This window comes from Vombatus ursinus, unplaced genomic scaffold (genome assembly GCF_900497805.2).
Source record: "Vombatus ursinus unplaced genomic scaffold, bare-nosed wombat genome assembly UNPS02009205.1, whole genome shotgun sequence".
Classification (NCBI taxonomy): domain Eukaryota; kingdom Metazoa; phylum Chordata; class Mammalia; order Diprotodontia; family Vombatidae; genus Vombatus; species Vombatus ursinus.
In genome coordinates, this window is record NW_020948983.1 from 64,035,381 (window position 1) to 64,054,697 (window position 19,317).

A 19,317-nucleotide genomic window follows, 5' to 3' on the forward strand; every position below is an offset into this window, starting at 1 on the left:
AGCTCCGAATGAACTAACTCTCAGAGATACACTAGAGATACACTGTATCTTTCACAGGAAAGATGTAGGAGTTGGGTAAAGCAGGGCTCAAGCAAGAGCAATAAGGAGTTGTTCCTATTCAGTCATATCTGACTCTTTACGACCCCATTTGGGGTTTTTCTGGTAAAGATACTGGAGTGGTTTCATTTCCTCCTCCAGCTCATTTTGCAGATGAGGAAACTGAGTCAGAGTTAAGTGACTTGCCCAGGGTGACACCACTAATAAGTGTCTGAGGTCAGATGAAGATGAGTCGGCCTGACTCCAGGCATGCACCTCACCTGCACCGCCTAACTTTGTAAATAGTCCATTACTAGTACTTTATGGCTATCAGATTTTCAATAAAGGCTGGGGGAAAGAGGTGGGGGAAGGATGACGATCACCATTTTGATTTCCCTTATACTCCTAGACCTGAGAAAGAAAAAGGATTTCCTCTGGGTTTCTGCCATGACTCTGATCTTCTTTGCTGATAAAATATTTTTCTTCTTTTTCATTGTTCTGGACTAGGCTGCTTTCTAACCTGGAAGATAAGCACAACTCAGACTTTCATGTTGAAAGAAGTTTGAAGCTTTTCTTTATTTTATTATTATTATTTTTGTGGAGTTCTTTTCTCTTCTCCAAGTACCAAGTCTTTTAACTAGGAGCTTAGGTCAACAAAGTTCTTTTGAAGCTGAAGAGGAGGAGAAAGGAAAGGGCCAGAGGACTACAGGATCCAGAAACCTTTGGAAAGCCTAGCTGCTCCATGCTTGTTGGCTGCTGGAGTTTCCCTGAGGAATGACGCTATGAAAATAAACCCTGATTCGTCAGGGCCGAACTGAATTCTCCATTTAAGGACAGATTGCCCGGCCTGAGCAGTGGCTTAGGCTGGGGAGTACTTAGTGGGAGAGTAAAGAAAGAGGAGGAGCTAGGCTGGCGGTGCAGCTGAAGCTGCCGGGACTGCCCCTAGCTAGCACTTCTAGTTGAGCGACTGGAGGAAGCTCTAGTGTATATCTTACTCCACACTGAACTGTTCATCCCTACATAGGATGAACGGGGTCTGCTAAAGGAGACCACCACCACCACCACCCCCTTCCCTTTAACCTGCCTTACGGATCCTGCTTGGATGGAGTCTCCCCAGTGTTCCCATTGGCTCCTTTGAGTGTCTGGAGTGTTGGGAGGATTCTTTTTCTTCCTTTCTTTTTTTTTTCGGCCGAAAAGAGCCAACTTTTGAAGTTCGGGAAGGAAATTACATTTTCAGACCCTCCGCTCCCTCAGCAATCGGATTGAGGTGGAGGAGCGACGGCAACTGAAATCACCATGGTGAGTTGGCCGAGGCTTGGAGCTGCCAGCGGCGCCGGGGTGTGCAGGGGACCCGGGAGCTGGGGCAAGCTGTCCGGAAGGGAAGCCCACCTTACTGGGCCACTTACTCGTCAGTCCTAGAAAACCCATCTCGGCTCCTTATTCATCGGTCCTGGAAAAGGTTGGGAGAGAAGAAGTAGGGGTCCTACTCCTTTCTCCCACCTTTTTCAACAGGTTTCCGGGACTAAGAGGAAGCAAAAAGTGCCTTAAGTAATTTCTCCAAACGTGTGTGTGTGTTGTGTTGTGTGTTTGAGTGTATGACTGGCCGTCTGCATCTGGTCGCTGCCAGTTGCTGAAAGTGTGGGACTTGAGAGAGAGGGGAACAAACCACATGTGTTTTCCAGGGGGCACCGCGGGCACGGCCCCTCTGTCTGTGCGGGCGTCCCCTTTCTTCCTGTTAGAGGGTGGGGAGAACCCGCACTGTGCAGCTGTGTTCTTTCCCTCTAGGGCCACCTCTGCCGAAGGCGATGTTACTGCCTAACCTCAGCCCACCCGCCCAGAGCCCTGGGCAGGGTCTTTTGCGCCGGCCGCCTTGGTGCGGGGCTGCCTCTTCTCGGAAGCGGCTGTCTCGTACGGAGCCCCGATTCTCTTAGTTCCGTCGGGACCAAGATGGGCTTCCCGGTCCGGGCTGGCATTTGCAAGGTGGTGTGGGAAAACCAGTCTGGAGGTTGCTTTTTGTCGGCCTGTCCTGTAGAAAAAGAAAGAGGGAGGGAAAGAGGGAGAGGAGACAGCGCCAGCGCCACCGCCACCGCCACCGCCGTAGCCACGGCCACAAAGGGAGGAGGAGGAGGAAGGGAAGTCCAGGTAAAGAGTACCTGGAGATCGGCTGATGGCTGGGCTGGGCTAGTTGCGCCAAGCGAAAGTGACAGACTGGCAGAGTCAAAAATCCTGTGGGTTTAGGAGAACTGGAGCTGGCAAAAATCTGTGCTCAGAAACACAAAAATAGCTGTTAGTATTTCCCAAACTACAGCCTCGCTGCTCAGTTCCACACAGCTGCAAGGTAACAGTGCTTCTGTGTGTATATATAACCGCGAAAGTTTTGAAGGCTCTGCCCTCATGCTCAAATTTTACATGGTCCTTTTTCGACTCTGTGGAAGGGTCCCCTCTCCCCACCCATAAAGACACAACACAGCAGCGTCTTAATCAGACTTTTCTTGGGTCTTTTCCCCTTCTTGAAAGCCCACGACCACCAAAAAAAAGAGCGTGGGATATTTATTGGGAGTGGGGGGAGAGAGGAGATAAAAAATTAAAAAACTGGAAAGACTTGCGAAAAGATTAGAAGACTAGAGAATTTGTACTAAAGACTTTGTAATTTGGGTATTTTCCTTACTGAAAATAAGCTTGGGAAGGTTAGATGGGCTGGACGAGAGAGAGACAGAGAGAGAGAGAGAAAGAGAGAAAGAAAGTTGCTACTTCTGTGTGTTTTTAACGATTGTAGAAATGGAGATAGGTTGAAAATGATACTTGGTATGGTAGAATACTAGTTAAAAATGTAGTCATTGTAACAAAGGGAAGGCAAATGTAAAGATGGCTCATTAGGGCCTACACTTGCTACTTGTCCCCTACTGTTTTGGAAGTTGTTTTTATTGATCTTTATCCTTGGGAGAATCTTTTTAGTCTGAAGGGAACACTCCGTAGCTCATTATCAATAGTCAGTGAAAAATAATTATCACATTCGTCCCTAAAGACAAAGACGTAAATCTCACATCAATTTTCCTTTCAACTATCAGGGTTCAAGAAGTTAGTTAACCCTAAATTATTTTGGAAGCAGTAGCTTATTTGAGTGGAGGATGTGTTTGGGATTTGTGCTTCTTGGTTGGAAGTGGAGTTAGGATAAATGACAGTCCTGGTGTTTAGGAATTTCTGAAATTGAATTCTACAGTTCAGTCTAAAAACTTGGGATAAAACAAATATTCTCACAATATTTCAGTAATGGGACAAAATCTTAAGGGAAAATCCAAAATGTTAGATGCTTTTTTAATGTTCCAAGAGATGTCCCTTTGTAGCCTATTCTGACTGCCTGAAAAACCTATATACATTGTTGGATAGATTAAGGAGATCCATAAATGCACTGTTGCAAAGAAAGGATATTACAGCAGAAAAAAATGATGTTCCTAAAATTCCATAAACTATTCGTTTTAAGTCTTTCATTGTTTAGTGCACACATAGCAGCAGTAGATAGGAGTATGACTTACCTATTACGGGGGCATTTTGCCACGGACACAGATGGGCATGTCTGTGGGCAGCCAAGAGACTATCTGTGTATCAGATATGGTTGTTGAGGCCAAGGTTCCCTGTCAGAAAAGTTGAAACAGCTGGCTGCCCTGAAATAGGAGATGGGCCATCACTAAATCAACAATAATCTAGACTAATTTGCAAAAATAAAATGGATTTTTTTTCCTATTACCATGAAGAATTTAGTGTGCTCATTTTTATAAAATGTGGAGTTGTGGACATTTGTTATTAAAGGTTGTGAGACTTTGTTCTAATAAAAAATATGATATTTTATTTACATTGGATCCCATGCCAACTTGGGCACTGTACATGGATTATGTCATCTGATGCTAAAACCTCAAAATGCACCTTTGTTCAGACGTACACAGCTGCACCCCACTGTAATTTAGGGCAGGAAGGGAAGAAGCATTCAGTGGAAGTGGTTGAAAGTTAGGATGTAGACTGTAATTGGTATAACTTCAGCCAGGATCTAGGGATAACACCAGAGTGGGCCAATTTTTTTAAGTTAGATCTTTCAGGAAATATAGTTAGAACTTTAGTCTTACAACTCCTCAGAAAGAAGCCCCACCTGTCCTGAAATCCTGACCAAGGCTGATTCATTCCTGACTCACAAGGAACATGGCCATTTTCAGACTCACAAGTATAGGAGACTTTCTTTTGGTATCTCCCTCTTGATGATTTTCTGCCTTTTGAATTTTCTTTGGCTTGTGAACATTTGATGGCAGAAACCTTTATCTCTATGTGGTAAATTTTAATGTAGAACTAAAGATATTTGCAATCCCAGAAGAGCAAAAATTCTCTGCGAAAGTTTTAAAATCCCCTTTGGCTTCACAGTTAGTGGGCATTTAAATCTAAGATTCTTTCTACCATGTGTAAATTTCCTTGGAGAGACCATGTGGTGTGGTGGATGGTGGGGCATATCAGACCCAGACTTAGAAAGACCCTGGGTTTGAATGTCTGTATGACTATGGGCAAGTCATTTGACTTCTCTGAGTTTCAATTTTCTCATCTGTAAAATGGGTGGAGAGGAAGGAGTAACACCTATATCTCCCACCTCAATGTTGTCATAAAATTCAAATGAGAATTATGTATTATAAATACCAGATATCCCAGAATTGTTTGTTTGTTTTTTTACCGTGGCCACCAACAATAGTTATGCTTCTTTCACCTTAACCAATTACCAGAACCTATGTACATAAATACACCATCCTCTAGGTTCCCAGAAATGGCACAATCTGATATTTCTCTTTGTTCTCAGGGCTTTAGCAAACTAAATACAGTTAAATCTTTTGAGTCCAAATCTTTTGGCCATACTTGCATAGCATCAGAGCATTCCTATAATATGCAAAAAAAAAAAAAATCTTACATAGCATGTAAGTGATAACCAATGCTACTTTGTGATTTACAGGCAAGACCCCAATTTTTGCTCCAAAAATTCTTTTGTAAATTAGTTGTTTGTAACTCAGAATGTGGTTTCCAATGTTCTAAATGGTAGGTAGATTTTTGTGAGGTGATCTAAGAACCTATTTAACACATACTACTACGCTAATAATACCTGAATAAAACATTCATAAGTTGAGGACTGTCTATTCTAGATAGAGAAATATAAATCCTTCTTTTTTGGAAATTACTTACATATCTCTCCTCCAGTGATGAAGGTTGTGGATTTTGTTGGTTGATGGTAGGCCAACCAAAAATTCATATAGCATTCTACTCATTTTAGAAAGGATCCCTGGATGAGGTACAGTTAAAACTTTGAAGGGGTATTAAGAAAGGGAAAGAAGAGGTAGTTTGGCCAATTATAGATTAGGAACCCATTAATTATGGGTAGAAGTACAGGGGAATTGTAGTAGGAAAAGTGGAATAGGATCTATCTTTAGAGTAAAGGAAGCAGAGAGAGTTCATAGCATCCAATGAAGAGAGATAGTTTTTAAGTTTTAAGTTTCTCCACCCATCCATAAACATATACTATCAAAGGCTTTAAAAAAAGAGAACCCTAAAGAGGTATATATAGGGAAGTATCTAGTTCCCCTTCTGATCTCCGCCTTTCTGAAGAAAAACAGAGGAATCAGAATAGGTTTGCATGAGAACTTTTAATGCATTCAAACATCGAATCAGGGAAGCACTTCTCTTGGTGGACTCCTCTTGGGTTGGCATGGGTGACAGCCTTTTGTAATTGACCAGAAATTTTGTTACAGTCTGTAATATCAACTAAATAACTCACCCAAAAGGCAGCCATCAGATCAAAGTAGAGTAGAAATCTAAGACTCAGAGTGAAACAGGATGTGGAGGAAACTGTACAAGGAACTTAGCCACTACAGTGTAAATGGCTGTGATTTTGAGCTATTTTATCTTTAAAAATCATCTCCTGTGATGAAGAATAAAACTATTAGAATATTTCATTATTATATGCCCAATAGTTATTTTAGCTGCCTATTAGGTGACTTTCTAATAATATATTTATAAAATGTTAGAACTGGAAGCTATCTTAGAGATCACCTAATACAATCAACTCAATTTATAGTTGGGGGAAAAAACACCAGAGAACTCAAGATGTGCAAATGACCCAGCCAAGGTCACAGTTGGTGGCAGAGAGCCAGGACTAGAAACCAGGTTTCTTGACTTTCAATTTATCTATCTTGCCATTATCTCACACTGTATCATCCCTATGCAGTGTCATGGACCTAGAATTTCATTCAATAAGTTCAATAAACATTTATTTAAGTGTCTGCTATGTGCCAGGCACTGTGCTTAGCTTTGAGGATACAAAAAGAGGCAAAAGATAGCCCCAGCTCTGAAGAAGCTTACAATCAAATGAGAAAGACAACAGTGCAAGCAAACATATATAGAGTAAGCTACATACAGTATAAATGGGGAGTAATTAACAGAGGGAAGGCACTGGAATTAAGAGGGGTTGGGGAAGGCTTCCTGTAGGAGGTGGAATTTTAGTTGGAACTTAAAGGAAGCCAGAGAGGTCAGTAGTTGGAATAGAAGAGGGAGAGCATTCTGGGAATGGGGGACAGCTGGAGAGATGTTCCTCTTCAAGGAACAACCAGGAAGCTGTCACTGGAGTACATGTCAGGGAATAACTTATAAATAGGGCAGCAAAGTGCCAGTGGTTAGCATGCCAGGTGTGTAGTCAGAAAAACTAATCTTCCTGAGTTCAAAACTGGCCCCAGAAACTTTCTAGCTGTATGACCTTAGGCAAGTCACTTAATCCTGTTTGCCTCAGTTCTTCAACTGTAAAATGAGCTGGAGGAGAGGAAATGGTAAACCACTCCAGTATCTTTGCCAAGAAAACCCCAAATTGGGGTCATGAAGAGTTGAATATGACCTAAAGGACTCAACAACTACTATAGGGCTTAAGAAGTCTCCAAACATTGGAGAGGGCTAGGATGTGAAGGGCTTTGAATACCAAACAGAGCATTTTGTATTTGTTCCTGGGGGCAACAAGAAGGCATTGGAGTTCATTTGTGACAATGAACCAGAAGGGAACTCTGGGACTATTTAGTCCAATTCCCCTCCTCTGTTTTGCAGAACTGAGGCCCAGGGAAGTTAAATGACTCCCTGAAATCTCAAGTGTAGTATTAGAAGGATAACTAAGTTCCCTGACTTTAGAACTAGAGCTCTTTGCACTACAATATACCATCCCCGTGTGGAGCAAATAGCTTCTTATATGGTATGATTTGAAGGGAAGGAGGGTGCCGAAGGTTCCTTTTGTAAAACGTATTATCTTTAGAAGGCCACAGAAAAATTTCCTGGAAAATATAAGTCAGGTAGATGTGACTTTAATGTTACAAAAGTGCTTTACTCATAACAGCCCTTTGAGGTAGGTAGTATACATATTTTTTTCTCCATTTTATGGATGAGGTAACTTCTCTTGGTCTCGTTTTGAGTGATTTGCCCATGGCCACATAGTATCAGAGCCAAAATTCAAACAAAAATTTCCTTCCTTGAAGTCTAGCACTTTTCCCACCACATTCTGCATTGGGAAGGGTAACATTTAAGAATCTCTGATTATCAGGTGTCTTGGGTTCTATTTCCAACTATGATTCCAACTTTCTCTTTCTGTCTCCTTTCTCTTTCTTCTCTCTCTCGTTCTTCTTTCTCTCTCTCTCTCTGTCTCTGTCTCTTCCTCCTCCTCCTCCTCCTTCTTCTTCTTCTCCCCCTCTCCCTTGTGATCCAGGATATGGTAAAAAGTTGACTGATTTTGTATCCATTTGGAGCCTATATACTTCCAAAACAATGTAAGTCTGTATCTTATTTGATACTATCCAGATTGCAAGTGGAATAATGGGTTATTGTGAAGGACTGAATTTATCCTGTTTCTTGTCCTTGATTTTTTAATTCATTTTTAAGAGAAGTCACTCCCACATTTCACAGAATCCTAGAATCTATGAGTTTTAAGGAACCTCAGAAGTCATTTAGTCCAATTTCATATGTGAGGCCTGAATCCCCTGTGCAACATCCCTGATAAATAAACCATTACTTGACAACCAGCTTCTTTTCTGGGCACCTGTAGTGGGGTGATCTACCTTATTAAGGCTGCCCATTCCATTTTCTGACAATTCCAATTGTTAGGTTTTCAGTCATGCCTGACTCTTCATGACCCCATTTAGGTTTTTCTTAGTAGAGTTACTGGAGTGGTTTGCCATTTCCTTTTTATTTTACAGATGAGGAAACTGAAACAAACAAGGTTGAGTGACTTGCCCAGGGTCGCACAGCTAGCAAGTATCTGAGCCCAAATTTGAACTCAGAAAGATGAGTCTTCCTGACTCCAGGCCTGGAATTCCATTCACTGCACCACCCAGCTGCCCCGATTGTTAGGTAGCTCTGTCCTTTTTTGAGCCCAAACTTCTTTCCTTGGACCTTATATCCAAGGTCTGCCCTCTGGACCTTCCTCCTCTGTGTATTCTTCCTTTCCCAAAGATGCAAAATTAAAAACTTTTATTTTTACTTACTTCTTGACTTTAAATATCAGAGTATTTCAAAGTCTGTTTTAGAAATTATATAGAGAGCTAGGTAGAGTAGAAGTTGACTTAACATGAACTGAATGAGACTTTCATGTAACTTCTTAGTACTTTATATATTGTATGAAGCATCACATGAGTGGGTTTTCCTGAGACTGAACTGAAGAAGTTGCGATTACTTTGTGTTTCATGATTGAACTCTGTTTTTCATACTTGCTGAAAATTTGTGAAGTCTCTTCATCACCTTTGAAAGGTATTAAAATATAAAATCCCACAGATGTGAGGTATTAATCAGCTTCATTGTGATTATAAGATTATCCATAAAACTATAAGTATTTTTCCAGTGTGAAGTCCTCTGTTACATTTTTATGAAAATGTGGCTAATTTATTATTGTTCCTTGCATTTTTGTGAAGACAATATTTACTTTTAAAATATGTTTTTCATTCTGGCTTCATTTTTTGGCTTCTTATTAATCTTGCTGACTAAGACTTGATATTTACAGAACAAAGAAGAGGTTTTCAAATATCGAAAAATTTAAAAAGTCTCAGCTTCTGGGCACATTTTGTGCTATGTTAAGCAGATTAGTTTTTCAAACTTCAGTCTCAGCATTTGATGTGGCAGACAAGAGGTTTTGCTACTGGACAGCTTTAGGAACTTTGCCTTTTGGCAAGTGTGGGTTATGATCCTCCCTTTATTGTAAGTATCTCTTCTGCCTCTCCAGGACAGCCATCCCCAAGAGGAACAGGGTTAAAGGAGTTTGAAGCAGATTATACAGAGTGATTATAAAGTCATGGAAATGATTTTTTAATAGTAGACCAGAACTTATATATCCAAATGAATGCTGTCTTTCAAAATAGATACTTTGGGAAGCTGCACTCTCATTCCCTTGGTGATCCTGCCATTGCTTCAACCAGCTTTGAAACTCCTATGGAATTGTCAGTTGTCTTCAGAACTACATAAGAAAAGTAGTCTAATTATTTTGTATGAGAAACAGTGTCTAAGTATTTATCTTATAGTTTGGTCATTCATCTAATTCATCAGGCTTATAGCACTAAATAACTTTTGGATATTTCCAAAAATCAAATATACCTGCAGAGCATGAAATATTGTAACCATGGAATATATTCAAGAGAATGTGTGGTAGGCTTTGAAGGCAGCTCTAGAAGAGGAGTTCCCCCCTCCCCCAGCACACCAAAAAAAAAAAAACCTTTTTGAACAATGGAAGCAGTATTGTAATGAATGTATACACCTGACTACAGGAAGAGACACAGCACTCATTTGGACTTACTTTATACTGGCATTTTGTTTAAAAATTCATTCATTTGGCTTTATGGTCATGTATATCTAAATATTAAAGAACACAAAATCATCAGATATTAGAACTAGATGGGACCGTTAGAGGTCAATGAGTCCAAGTCACTTGATTTAAAGATCTAAAGCCTGTTTGACTGTGATTGACTATCACTCGTCCAAGGTAAAACAGCAATTATTTTAGTGGTGTAACCAGAACAATAAGCCAGATCTCCTATCGTTGCTATTTCTGCTATACCAAGCAAGTATGAAATCTTATTCTGAGATGGATAAATTGACTGTATCTAGAATGGTTAGAGAAAACCTTCCTGGACACTGAGGAATGGACCAGGTAGTCTGCTATAGTGAAGGGTTTCGATGAACTAATTCTCCAGCTGGCAAGTGCAAGAGGTGGCACAGAATGCTAGACTTGGGAGTTAGGAAGACCTGAGTTCAAATCAGTCCCAGACACTAGTAGCTGTGTGACCCTGGGTAAGTTATTTAAACTCTCCCAGTAATAGCACCTCCCTCTCAGTCTTGTTGTGAAATAAATGCTAGTTGTTATAAGAGGACTTAACAGGAGAGATGTCCTTTCTAGGTTTATTGTTGTTGTTGAGTTGTTTCAGTTATGTCTGACTCTTCATGACCCCATTTGGGGTTTTCTTGGCAAAGATACTGGAGTAGTTTGCCATTTCCTTCTCCAGTTCATTTTACAGATGAGGAAACTGAGGCAAACACGGTTAAGTGACTTGCTCAGGGTCACACAGATAGTATGTCTGGGGCTGGATTTGAACTCACAAAGAGGAATCTTCCTGACTCCAGGTCCAGTATTCTATCCACTGTACCACCTAAAATCCTCCTTCCACTCTAATGCCACTGCAAGGTATATGCCTGCTTTGCCCTTTTGACCATGTGTTCTGAGAAGTATTGCTAGGGTTATCACCCAGGGCAGATAGGCAGGTTTTTTTGTACTCAGTAACAGGTATTGTCCCTGGTGTGCAGATGGACCTTCACACTTCTGTAGCAGCACACAAATGTGTTGGAGTCAAGGGCTGTTTAGGCTGCCAGCCTCAATTAAGTAAACATCAATCTGATTTGAGTAGAGACTTGAAGAGGGCTTCAGGGGGAAAAGGTTTATTTCCCTTCTTGTATTTCCCTTGGAGGTAGAGCCAAGTTGAGCAACATGATCATGTGTTAACATATCAAGCAGATAGATTCTGAAATTGTGATCCAAGGAACACCATAACTATTTTCAAACTTAAAAACACAAACTTAAAAAATTCTTGATCCAAGGAGTCTGTTAGATAATACATAGGTTTCACTTTATAGGCTGTAAACATTTTGTTGTTTTTTTTCCTATAAAAAACTTGCCTCTTGGCTTTTTTACCTTTACAGAGCTATATACTTTAGTAATAGCAACATTGGAAATGGTATGTGTAAAAGCCATCTTATGATGTAAATACTCTCAGGCAGGGGGGTTTGTATTAGTTTTTATTTTTAATATATTTTTTATTTTTATTATTTTATTTTTCCCAATTACATGTAAAGGTGATTTTTAACATTCATCTTTTAAAAATTTTGGGCCCCAAATTTTCTCCCTCACCTCCTCTCTCCCTGAGATGGTAAGCAATATGATATAGATTATACATGTGCAATCATGTAAAACATATTTCCATATTAGTCATGTGGTGAAAGAAGATATGGACCAAAAGGGGGGAAAAAACACACAAAAAAAAGTGAAAAATAGTATGCTTCAATCTGCATTCAGACTCCTATCAGTTCTTTCTCTGGATAAGAATAGCATTTTTCATCATGAGTCCTTTGGAATTGTCTTGGATTATTGTATCACTGAGAAAAATATATTTATTTTTAAGTAATAAGGTTTTAAAGTTTTAACTGTCCCTCCCTCTCTTTCCAACTGAGCAAGTTTTAAAGATAATGTTAAGATAGTTAGGACATCATAAAGAATAAAGTTGAAGGAGAAAAAAATTATCATACTGCACTTGAGTCCTTCAACACGAGAGAGAAAATTGAACAAATTAGGATGACCAATAAAATCCTACTTCTTGGGTACTCTGTTGCCAATAATTCATGTTAACATAAAGCCTGGTAATGGTATGTTTAGAACAGTACAGCTCTCTGCCTCTGAGGAGTAATGTTCAAGCCTATAAATAAGGTTTAGCTTTTTCCTGTTTCCCAGCAGGTAAAAGCAGACTCTTATCAAAGAACATTGTGGATTTAGAAATGGAACCATTTGTTAAACTATTTTGAGGTTATGAATGGTTTTAAAAGGACATTCAAGAACTATTTCCAAGAAACAGTGGATGTATTCCCCCATATCTTCTCTGTTATTTCAAGAGCTATAGCCAATGTGAATTCTTCTCTAAATATTAGAGTGTATAATCATTCTCTTCCCTTTACATGTTTAACAGCTTTGTAACTCAAGAAGTATGACATTTGGTCAGAATCCTATTTCACCAGGCTTACTGTTCTATTCCCTACAGTGACTCCAAGTGAGGTGATGGATGGGCATATTTGTCCTTATTGACTTATATCTTAAAGGTTATGAATGCCCTAGATTCTCTTAATAACCACTTATTACCTGAATATTTAGCAATTTGACCAAAACCCTTAGATTTCTTTGGTTTTAGCAACTGGTATTTTGAGTACTTGAGGCAGAATTAAGCTCAGCCAGAATATGTGGTAGACCAAATTTTCCTCTAGCCTGTCTATCTTTCTTCATGAGCGTCAGGGAATCCAGAAGTATTTGGCTTCCTACTAGCACCACATTCTTTGTAATCTGTTGGGAATTGGACCCAACAGATGCTTTGCACTGGTATAGACTCAGCTCAAGTTATTAAAACAAAAGCTGAGATAAACAAGAAGGAAAACTATTATATTTGTTATTTAAGTAAAAATAAGAATATGTTTTGCATAGTATGTTTTCATAGCAATGAATCATACTTAATCAGAGAGGTCTACGTGATGCTGGAAAAATATATGAGTAGGACCGACTACTCAACCTAACATGTAGCTAGGAGTGAGTCTTTTCTCAGACAACATCTTTCCAACTGGTTAGAGGAAAAAAGGAATTGTCCAAAGAAAGAGAGTCAATCTATACAAAAAAAAAAAGTTTAAGTAGCATAGTTTTTTAACTCTGATATGATTCAGTAAAGAGAGAGGAAAAGTGTTATGCCAATTCTACATTATGTGCAGACTATTTTGTGCTGTAGGCATACTTTTAGGCATGATGTAGGTGCTGTACTTGAGGAGGGAAGATGACAAACTTCAGTGAATGCAGCCTCAACTGATGGGTGTCACAGTAAAGGGCTTGGCAACCTTGTCTTAAAAGGAACGGTTCAGGGAACTTTGGGGATGTTCAGCTTGGAGAAGAGGCCTTGGAGGGGAAGGTGATCGCTCTTCTCCAATATTTGAAGGACTTGTGTGGAAATATGTACATTTTCACATTGTCTCCTAAAAAGCAAAAACAAAACCCATCACTCTTTTATCATCACTGGCTGAATGCTGTAAATGAGGTGTTCTTAACCTTTCAGGGAGGCATGGACCTCTTTAGCAATCTTGTACAGCCTGCAGACCCCTTAGCAGAATCATGTTTTGTCATCTACATTAAGAATTGCAGGAAGTGTTAAATTTCAGTCAGAGGTTAAGGAAAATAAAGGTGTAATTTTTCCCCCATTTTTTCCAAAACCCCCAGAAATCTAGTGGTCCATGGACCCTAAGTTAAGAATCACTACTCTCAGTACAAGTGAGGGAGTCCTATAAAAGCAGAGCCTTCTTCACTATTGAGGCTATAGCCTCATAGGGATAATCTTATCTTTGCCATGCTTTAGGGGACTCTTTAAAGCTATAACTGATTAGTAGGATAGAGTCATATTCCAACCCAAACCTACAAGCAGAAGTGACTTAACTTGCCCAAAGTCAACCATCCTTCTACAAAAGCCATGTTTAAATGAATGATGTATATGTGTGAGCACAGAGTTAATTCCAAGACTGCTACAGCCTGTGAAACTCTCATTCTTTATCATGATACTTAGTAACTGGGATACATGTGACAATGTAAACAGCAATGGCCTGAATTCAGATTTGAAGATTGGTCTGCTAAATTCACTTCTCTAAGATCCGTTCTAGCTTCTGAGTGCTAGGACACACCCCAGCCTTGAGCACTTAACTTTGAAGTCCAATCAGACCCATTAAGCTGTTCTCAGCTTTGAGCTTTCCAAAAGAGAGAGGGTAGGAAAAGAAAAGTGTGAATGAAAGCCTGGAGGATTTGTCTACTGAGAAACCAGAGACCTCCTTCCTACTGAGGGCTTTGGATGAAAGAATTTAAGGTACCAAAGGAACATTCTCCTTCTGCCATCTCAAATATTTTCTTCTCCTACCTCAAGTTCTACATATTGCCAGTAGGTCAATGGAGCAGTATTGAAGAATTGTATACTCTATTGTCTATACTTTGTATTTTCATAGTGTTTGCCATTATTAGACTATAAGCTCCAGGACAGGGACTGTCTTTTACTTTCTTTGTATGCTCTTCCCCCACCAGCTCTTTAGCACAGTATAGCAGAGCATGCTGGTGCTTAATAAATGTTTATTGATTGGAATTCAACTCTAGGTCCTCTTACTTCAAATCTAGGACTTTTTCTTCTGTACCAAGAAAACAGAGGGCTGTTGCCAAGAAAACAGAGGGCTATATAAATGTGAGATTGAGTTATTATTACTACTTGAGTGATTACTTATTATTATTATTATTACTTGAGTTATTATTTCTTGAGTCATTATTACACCCCCAGAGATAAGCTGTAGTTATTTGGATAAAGTATGTATAGAAAAGGAGGCTTTGCTCTTGGCTGCATACAACTTTTCTGTAGTTAATCTAATCTTTAAAAGTATCCTGGGACAGTTATCTTTTGAATAAATGTAGTGGAGTGAGGAGCTGTGTAAACAGAGTCATGCTGAAAATCGACTATGGGAAGCAGCTCTTGATTATCCAGCCTAGTGAAATGGGAAGTAATTTGGCTTACATTAGTTTGAAAAAAAAAAATTGGAGACACCCAAAAGTGTTTCTCCCTTTGGTTGTCAATGCTACCACCTGGGCCTGGAATCAAGAAAACCTGAGTTCAACTCTGGCTTCAGACATTTCCTATCTGTGTGAGCCTGAGCAAATCACTTAACTCTGTTTGCCTCAGTTTCCTCATGTATAAAATGAGCTGGAGAAGGAAATGGCAAACCACTCCAGTATCTTTGCCAAGAAAACCTCGAAACGAGGTCATGAAGAGTCAGACTCAACTGAAACTTCTCAACAACAACAACAACAAAAGCTACCATTTTACTGCTTCTTAAGAGATTATGGGTTGAAATAAGGATAGAGTAGAAAGGGAAAGGCAAACTCTACTATTCATCTTTGGAAGCAGGTAAGAGGGGCAGTCAATGGAGATTATCTCTCTGGTCAATCACTGGTACTACTTGTTTTCCACTGTATTGATACAGTTGAATTTGGAGCAACTTGTCCGTCATGAACTTCCATATAACGGTTGACAGCACCACCTTCCTCCCAGGGACTCCCACCTCCACCCTAGCTAACAACCTATATTTTATCCTCGATTCCTCACTACCTCTCACTCCCAAATCCAATATCCAATATGTTGCCACATCATGTTGGTTTTACCTTTGTAACATCTCTCCCATATGCCCCCTTTTCTTATGAAAATGCTACCCCTCTGGTGCAGGGCCTCATCACCTCATGCATCAACTATTATAATAGCCTGCTGGTTGGTCTCCCTGCCTCAGGTGTCTCTCTGCTCTAGTTCATCCTTCATTTGGCTGTCAAATTGACCTCCTGAAGTACGGATCGTGTCATCCTCCTATTCTGTCCACTTTCTTGGCTCCCTATCCCCTCCAGGCTCAATATAAAATCCCTGTTTGGAGTCAAAGGTTTTAAGTGTCTTGCTTTGTATATATTTATTTGTATGTTGTCTTCCCTAATAAAACTGTCAGCTCCTTTCAGGCAGAGACTGTCTTTTGCCCTGTGCCAGGCATTCAATAAATGTCTATTAAATGGCTAAATGAATGAATGAGAATGCTGGCTCTGCTCTCTCCTATTGTGAGGTCACCTTTGTGACCTTGGCAAAATCAATGAATAATAACAGTCAGCATTTACATAGCACTTTAAGGTTTGTACTGCTCTTGACATGTATAATTTCATTTTATCCTCACAACCACCTTATATGAGGTAGGTGCTAATAGTATTTATTCCCACTTTACAGATTAGTAAACTGGGGCTGGAAAAGGTTAAGTGGCTTATCCAAGACCACATCTAGTGTCTGAGGAAGCATTCAAGCAAGGATTCAGGTCCACCATACCACCTAGAGGCCTGGGATGCAGTTTCCATATAAGTATAAGCATGATGGACTAGAATATGTCTAAGGTTCCTTTCAATTCCAGATCGTATGGGAAAAGGTTCTTTAAAGATGGTATTAAATCCCACCAGATGGCAACAGTAGCTGTTCCTTTCCAGTTTACTTTTCCTCTTAGTAGGTCAGGACTATAATAAGTTCAGCTCAGTTCATGCATGAAACAAGAATCACCAGAGGAAAGCAGGCTCCTCCAACCACTTTTCCTAGATAGTCTTGCTTTGGTTGTGTTCTTCCGATTCGAAGAAGACCAAAATGAGGTAGATAGCCTTAAAAATCTTTAAGCTGCTAATTTCCTCATTTACTAGATTAAGAAACTAAGTCCCAAGGCTGAAGTGCTTTTGCTTAAAGTTGCACAGCTAATCCAGGCAGTGTCAGGATTAGAACCCAAGCCTCTGACTGTGCTTTTAACAATCCGCCAGCCTATTTTTGCTGATTTTTTTTTACTGATACTTTTCAGTGGCAGAACATACAAGTCCCACACTCCTGCCCTAAGGCTACCACTAGAAGTGCTGACCTTTTTAAAATTGCTATTATATAAGTACTCCAGTTTCTAGGAGAAAGAACCTCTTCCACCCTGAGGTCTGCTGGCATTGATATTCATTTACCCTTGCTATGCAAATATGAGATTCAAGCCCTTGGCCCAAATCTTCAGGATGTGGTGAGAAAGGAACAGAAATCCTTTCTTTTGTTGATACCAGATCACTAGACAATTGCCTGAGAAGAAGTGAATATTCTCCTTGTCTGCAAAGGAACCTTGACTTTCTGAATCTATATTTGTGATAAGGCCTGAATTTCAGTAAACCCTATCTAAATGGAGGAGGTCCTTTAAAGCCATGAAAAACCATTAGATTCAATGGTTGTGATTAAATCTAATAGCTCACATTGTATCGAGAACCCAGGGTTAGCAGAATAAACAACCAACTTCCCTAGTGGGAACTAGTTTTGCCGTCTTTCTAATTCCCTGAAAACCAGAATTTCCAGCTCAGAAAGGTATCTTTCTTGTTTGTTTGTTTTCCTGTGTTTGTCTTTTGTGGAAAATTCTTGTATTATCACAAATGTAGCTAACTTCATATTTGCATTTTGATTAGACCTTTTTCAAAGTCATTCATTTAACAAAGATTTCATTGTGCGGAGAAAACCCTGTGTACAGAGTGCCTCTGGGGAAAGACATAATGTTTTGTTGTTGTTCAGTCATTTCAGTCATGTCAGACTCTTTGTGACCCCTTTTGGGGTTTTCTTGGCAAAGATTCTAAAACGGTTTGCCATTTTCTTCTCCAGCTCATTTTACAGATGAGAAAACTGAGGCAAACGGGGTCCACTATATTCGGTGACTTGCCCAAGGTCATACAACTAAGAAGTATCAGAGGCCAAATTTGAACTTAGGGTCTTCCTGACTCTAAGCCTGACTCTCCATCCACTTTCACACCTAACTGCCCTAATAAAGTTTAACAGAAAGCAGTGGCTCATTTCCAGAAGTGCTTTCTTCATTAACCCATTTTATGGTTGAGGAAACTCTAACTCAGAGAAATTAAGTGACTTGCCCAGGGTTACAGAATTAGTGAGTACAGCACCAGAACTTGAATTCCAGGTCTGACTCCAAGGACAATACTTTTTCTATAATACCATATAGATGAGAGGCATGGTAGTTAGCAGGCCTTAGAACAAGGCAGACCTAGCCTATATCAGATTGTATGTCATCTTGGTGAGGGGGGAGGTAGGTAATTTAGAACTCAAAATCTTATAAAAAAAAAAAACAACTAAAAATTAATTAATTAATTTTTAAAAAGAATAACAAAGCATTAAGTCCTGCCTCTGACGCATCTGTAACTGTGTGACCCTTGGTAAGTCATTTTACCTTTCCATGCTCTAGTCAACCCTGTAAGTCACAGGGAAGTGTCACAAAGAAGTAAGTCACAGAGAAGATGCTGACCTGAATTGGTAGGAGTTTTATTCAACTAGGAAGTTCCTATACCAATGAAATCACGGGTCTTCCCAGTCCCTTTATATGGTTTTGAGTTCTCCAAAGTGTTGGCATGAAGTTCACATATATTAGAACACTTGCTAAAAATATGCTTTCTTGAACACTTTGTATGTAGTAAATTTTTCTGAATGCTTTACATTTAAGTCATTTAAATTGTTGAATGCCTCATACAAATATCTTCCATTGATATAAATTTGTATTTGAAACATGGTGAACATTTTTTAACTGAGGGAGAAGTCATACATAAAGCAATGGTTTGTTATTCAAAATATTTTAAAAATCACAATAGAGTTCTTTACCCCAATATGTTCAAATGAAATGAGGATAGTGGAAGCAATTACACTTGGAGTTGCTTCTTGTAATGAATGCATTTTTTTTGTTTTTGTGTTATTTAAAATTGATTTAGATTAGTAAATCAAATTTTGTGCAGTGGAAAGAGTGCTTTGAGCCTTGGGCCCTGGGCTTGAATTCTAACTGGAAAGAGTATTGACTCTGGAAGTCAGAGATGCTAACAATGTCATATAGTGAGAAGAATTCCAGATTCACACGACCAAGTCCTGTGGCAGAGTGGGAAATGAGGAGGTGGCTGCCCTGAGACCCCTTCTCCTTGAATCCTATTCTGACCCATAAGCTGTGTGACCCTGGGCAAATTCTTTAACATCTTCAATTTGGTGAATTTGGGCTATGTGAACTTCAATCTGAACAATTGTGAGCCAGATTGATTGATTGATTTTTGAATTATCTGAGCAATTAAATGTTTCTTAAGCTCAATTTTCCCTTTTGTATCTGGAAGAATTCTAATTTAGGAATAGGAAAATAAGCCTTCCTCTGCCTGACCTAACCCCAGGATTAAGGAGAGAATAGGTGTAGTTGGATGACTTAAATAATGACTGGTTGAGAAGACTGATTACTCCCACCTTAGCCTAAGGACAACATTACCTCTGTAATCTTCCCTTACTTTTATTACCAGAATTAGAACGCTATAGGAAACCTGTAGGTGCATTCCAGGAAGTGTGATAAAGTCGGGTTCCAGTA

General features: G+C 39.6%; 1 protein-coding gene across 1 annotated transcript in view; it reads left to right on the plus strand.

Annotated features, from left to right (window-relative positions):
* Positions 1-905: 905 nt before the first annotated feature.
* Positions 906-19,317, plus strand: part of MYO1E (myosin IE) — a 233,999-nt gene continuing 215,587 nt past the window's right edge. The window contains exon 1 of the mRNA XM_027851470.1: positions 906-1,335. Coding sequence (XP_027707271.1) covers positions 1,333-1,335 — 3 coding nt within the window. The 5' untranslated portion in view covers positions 906-1,332. The remainder of the gene's footprint in view (positions 1,336-19,317) is intronic.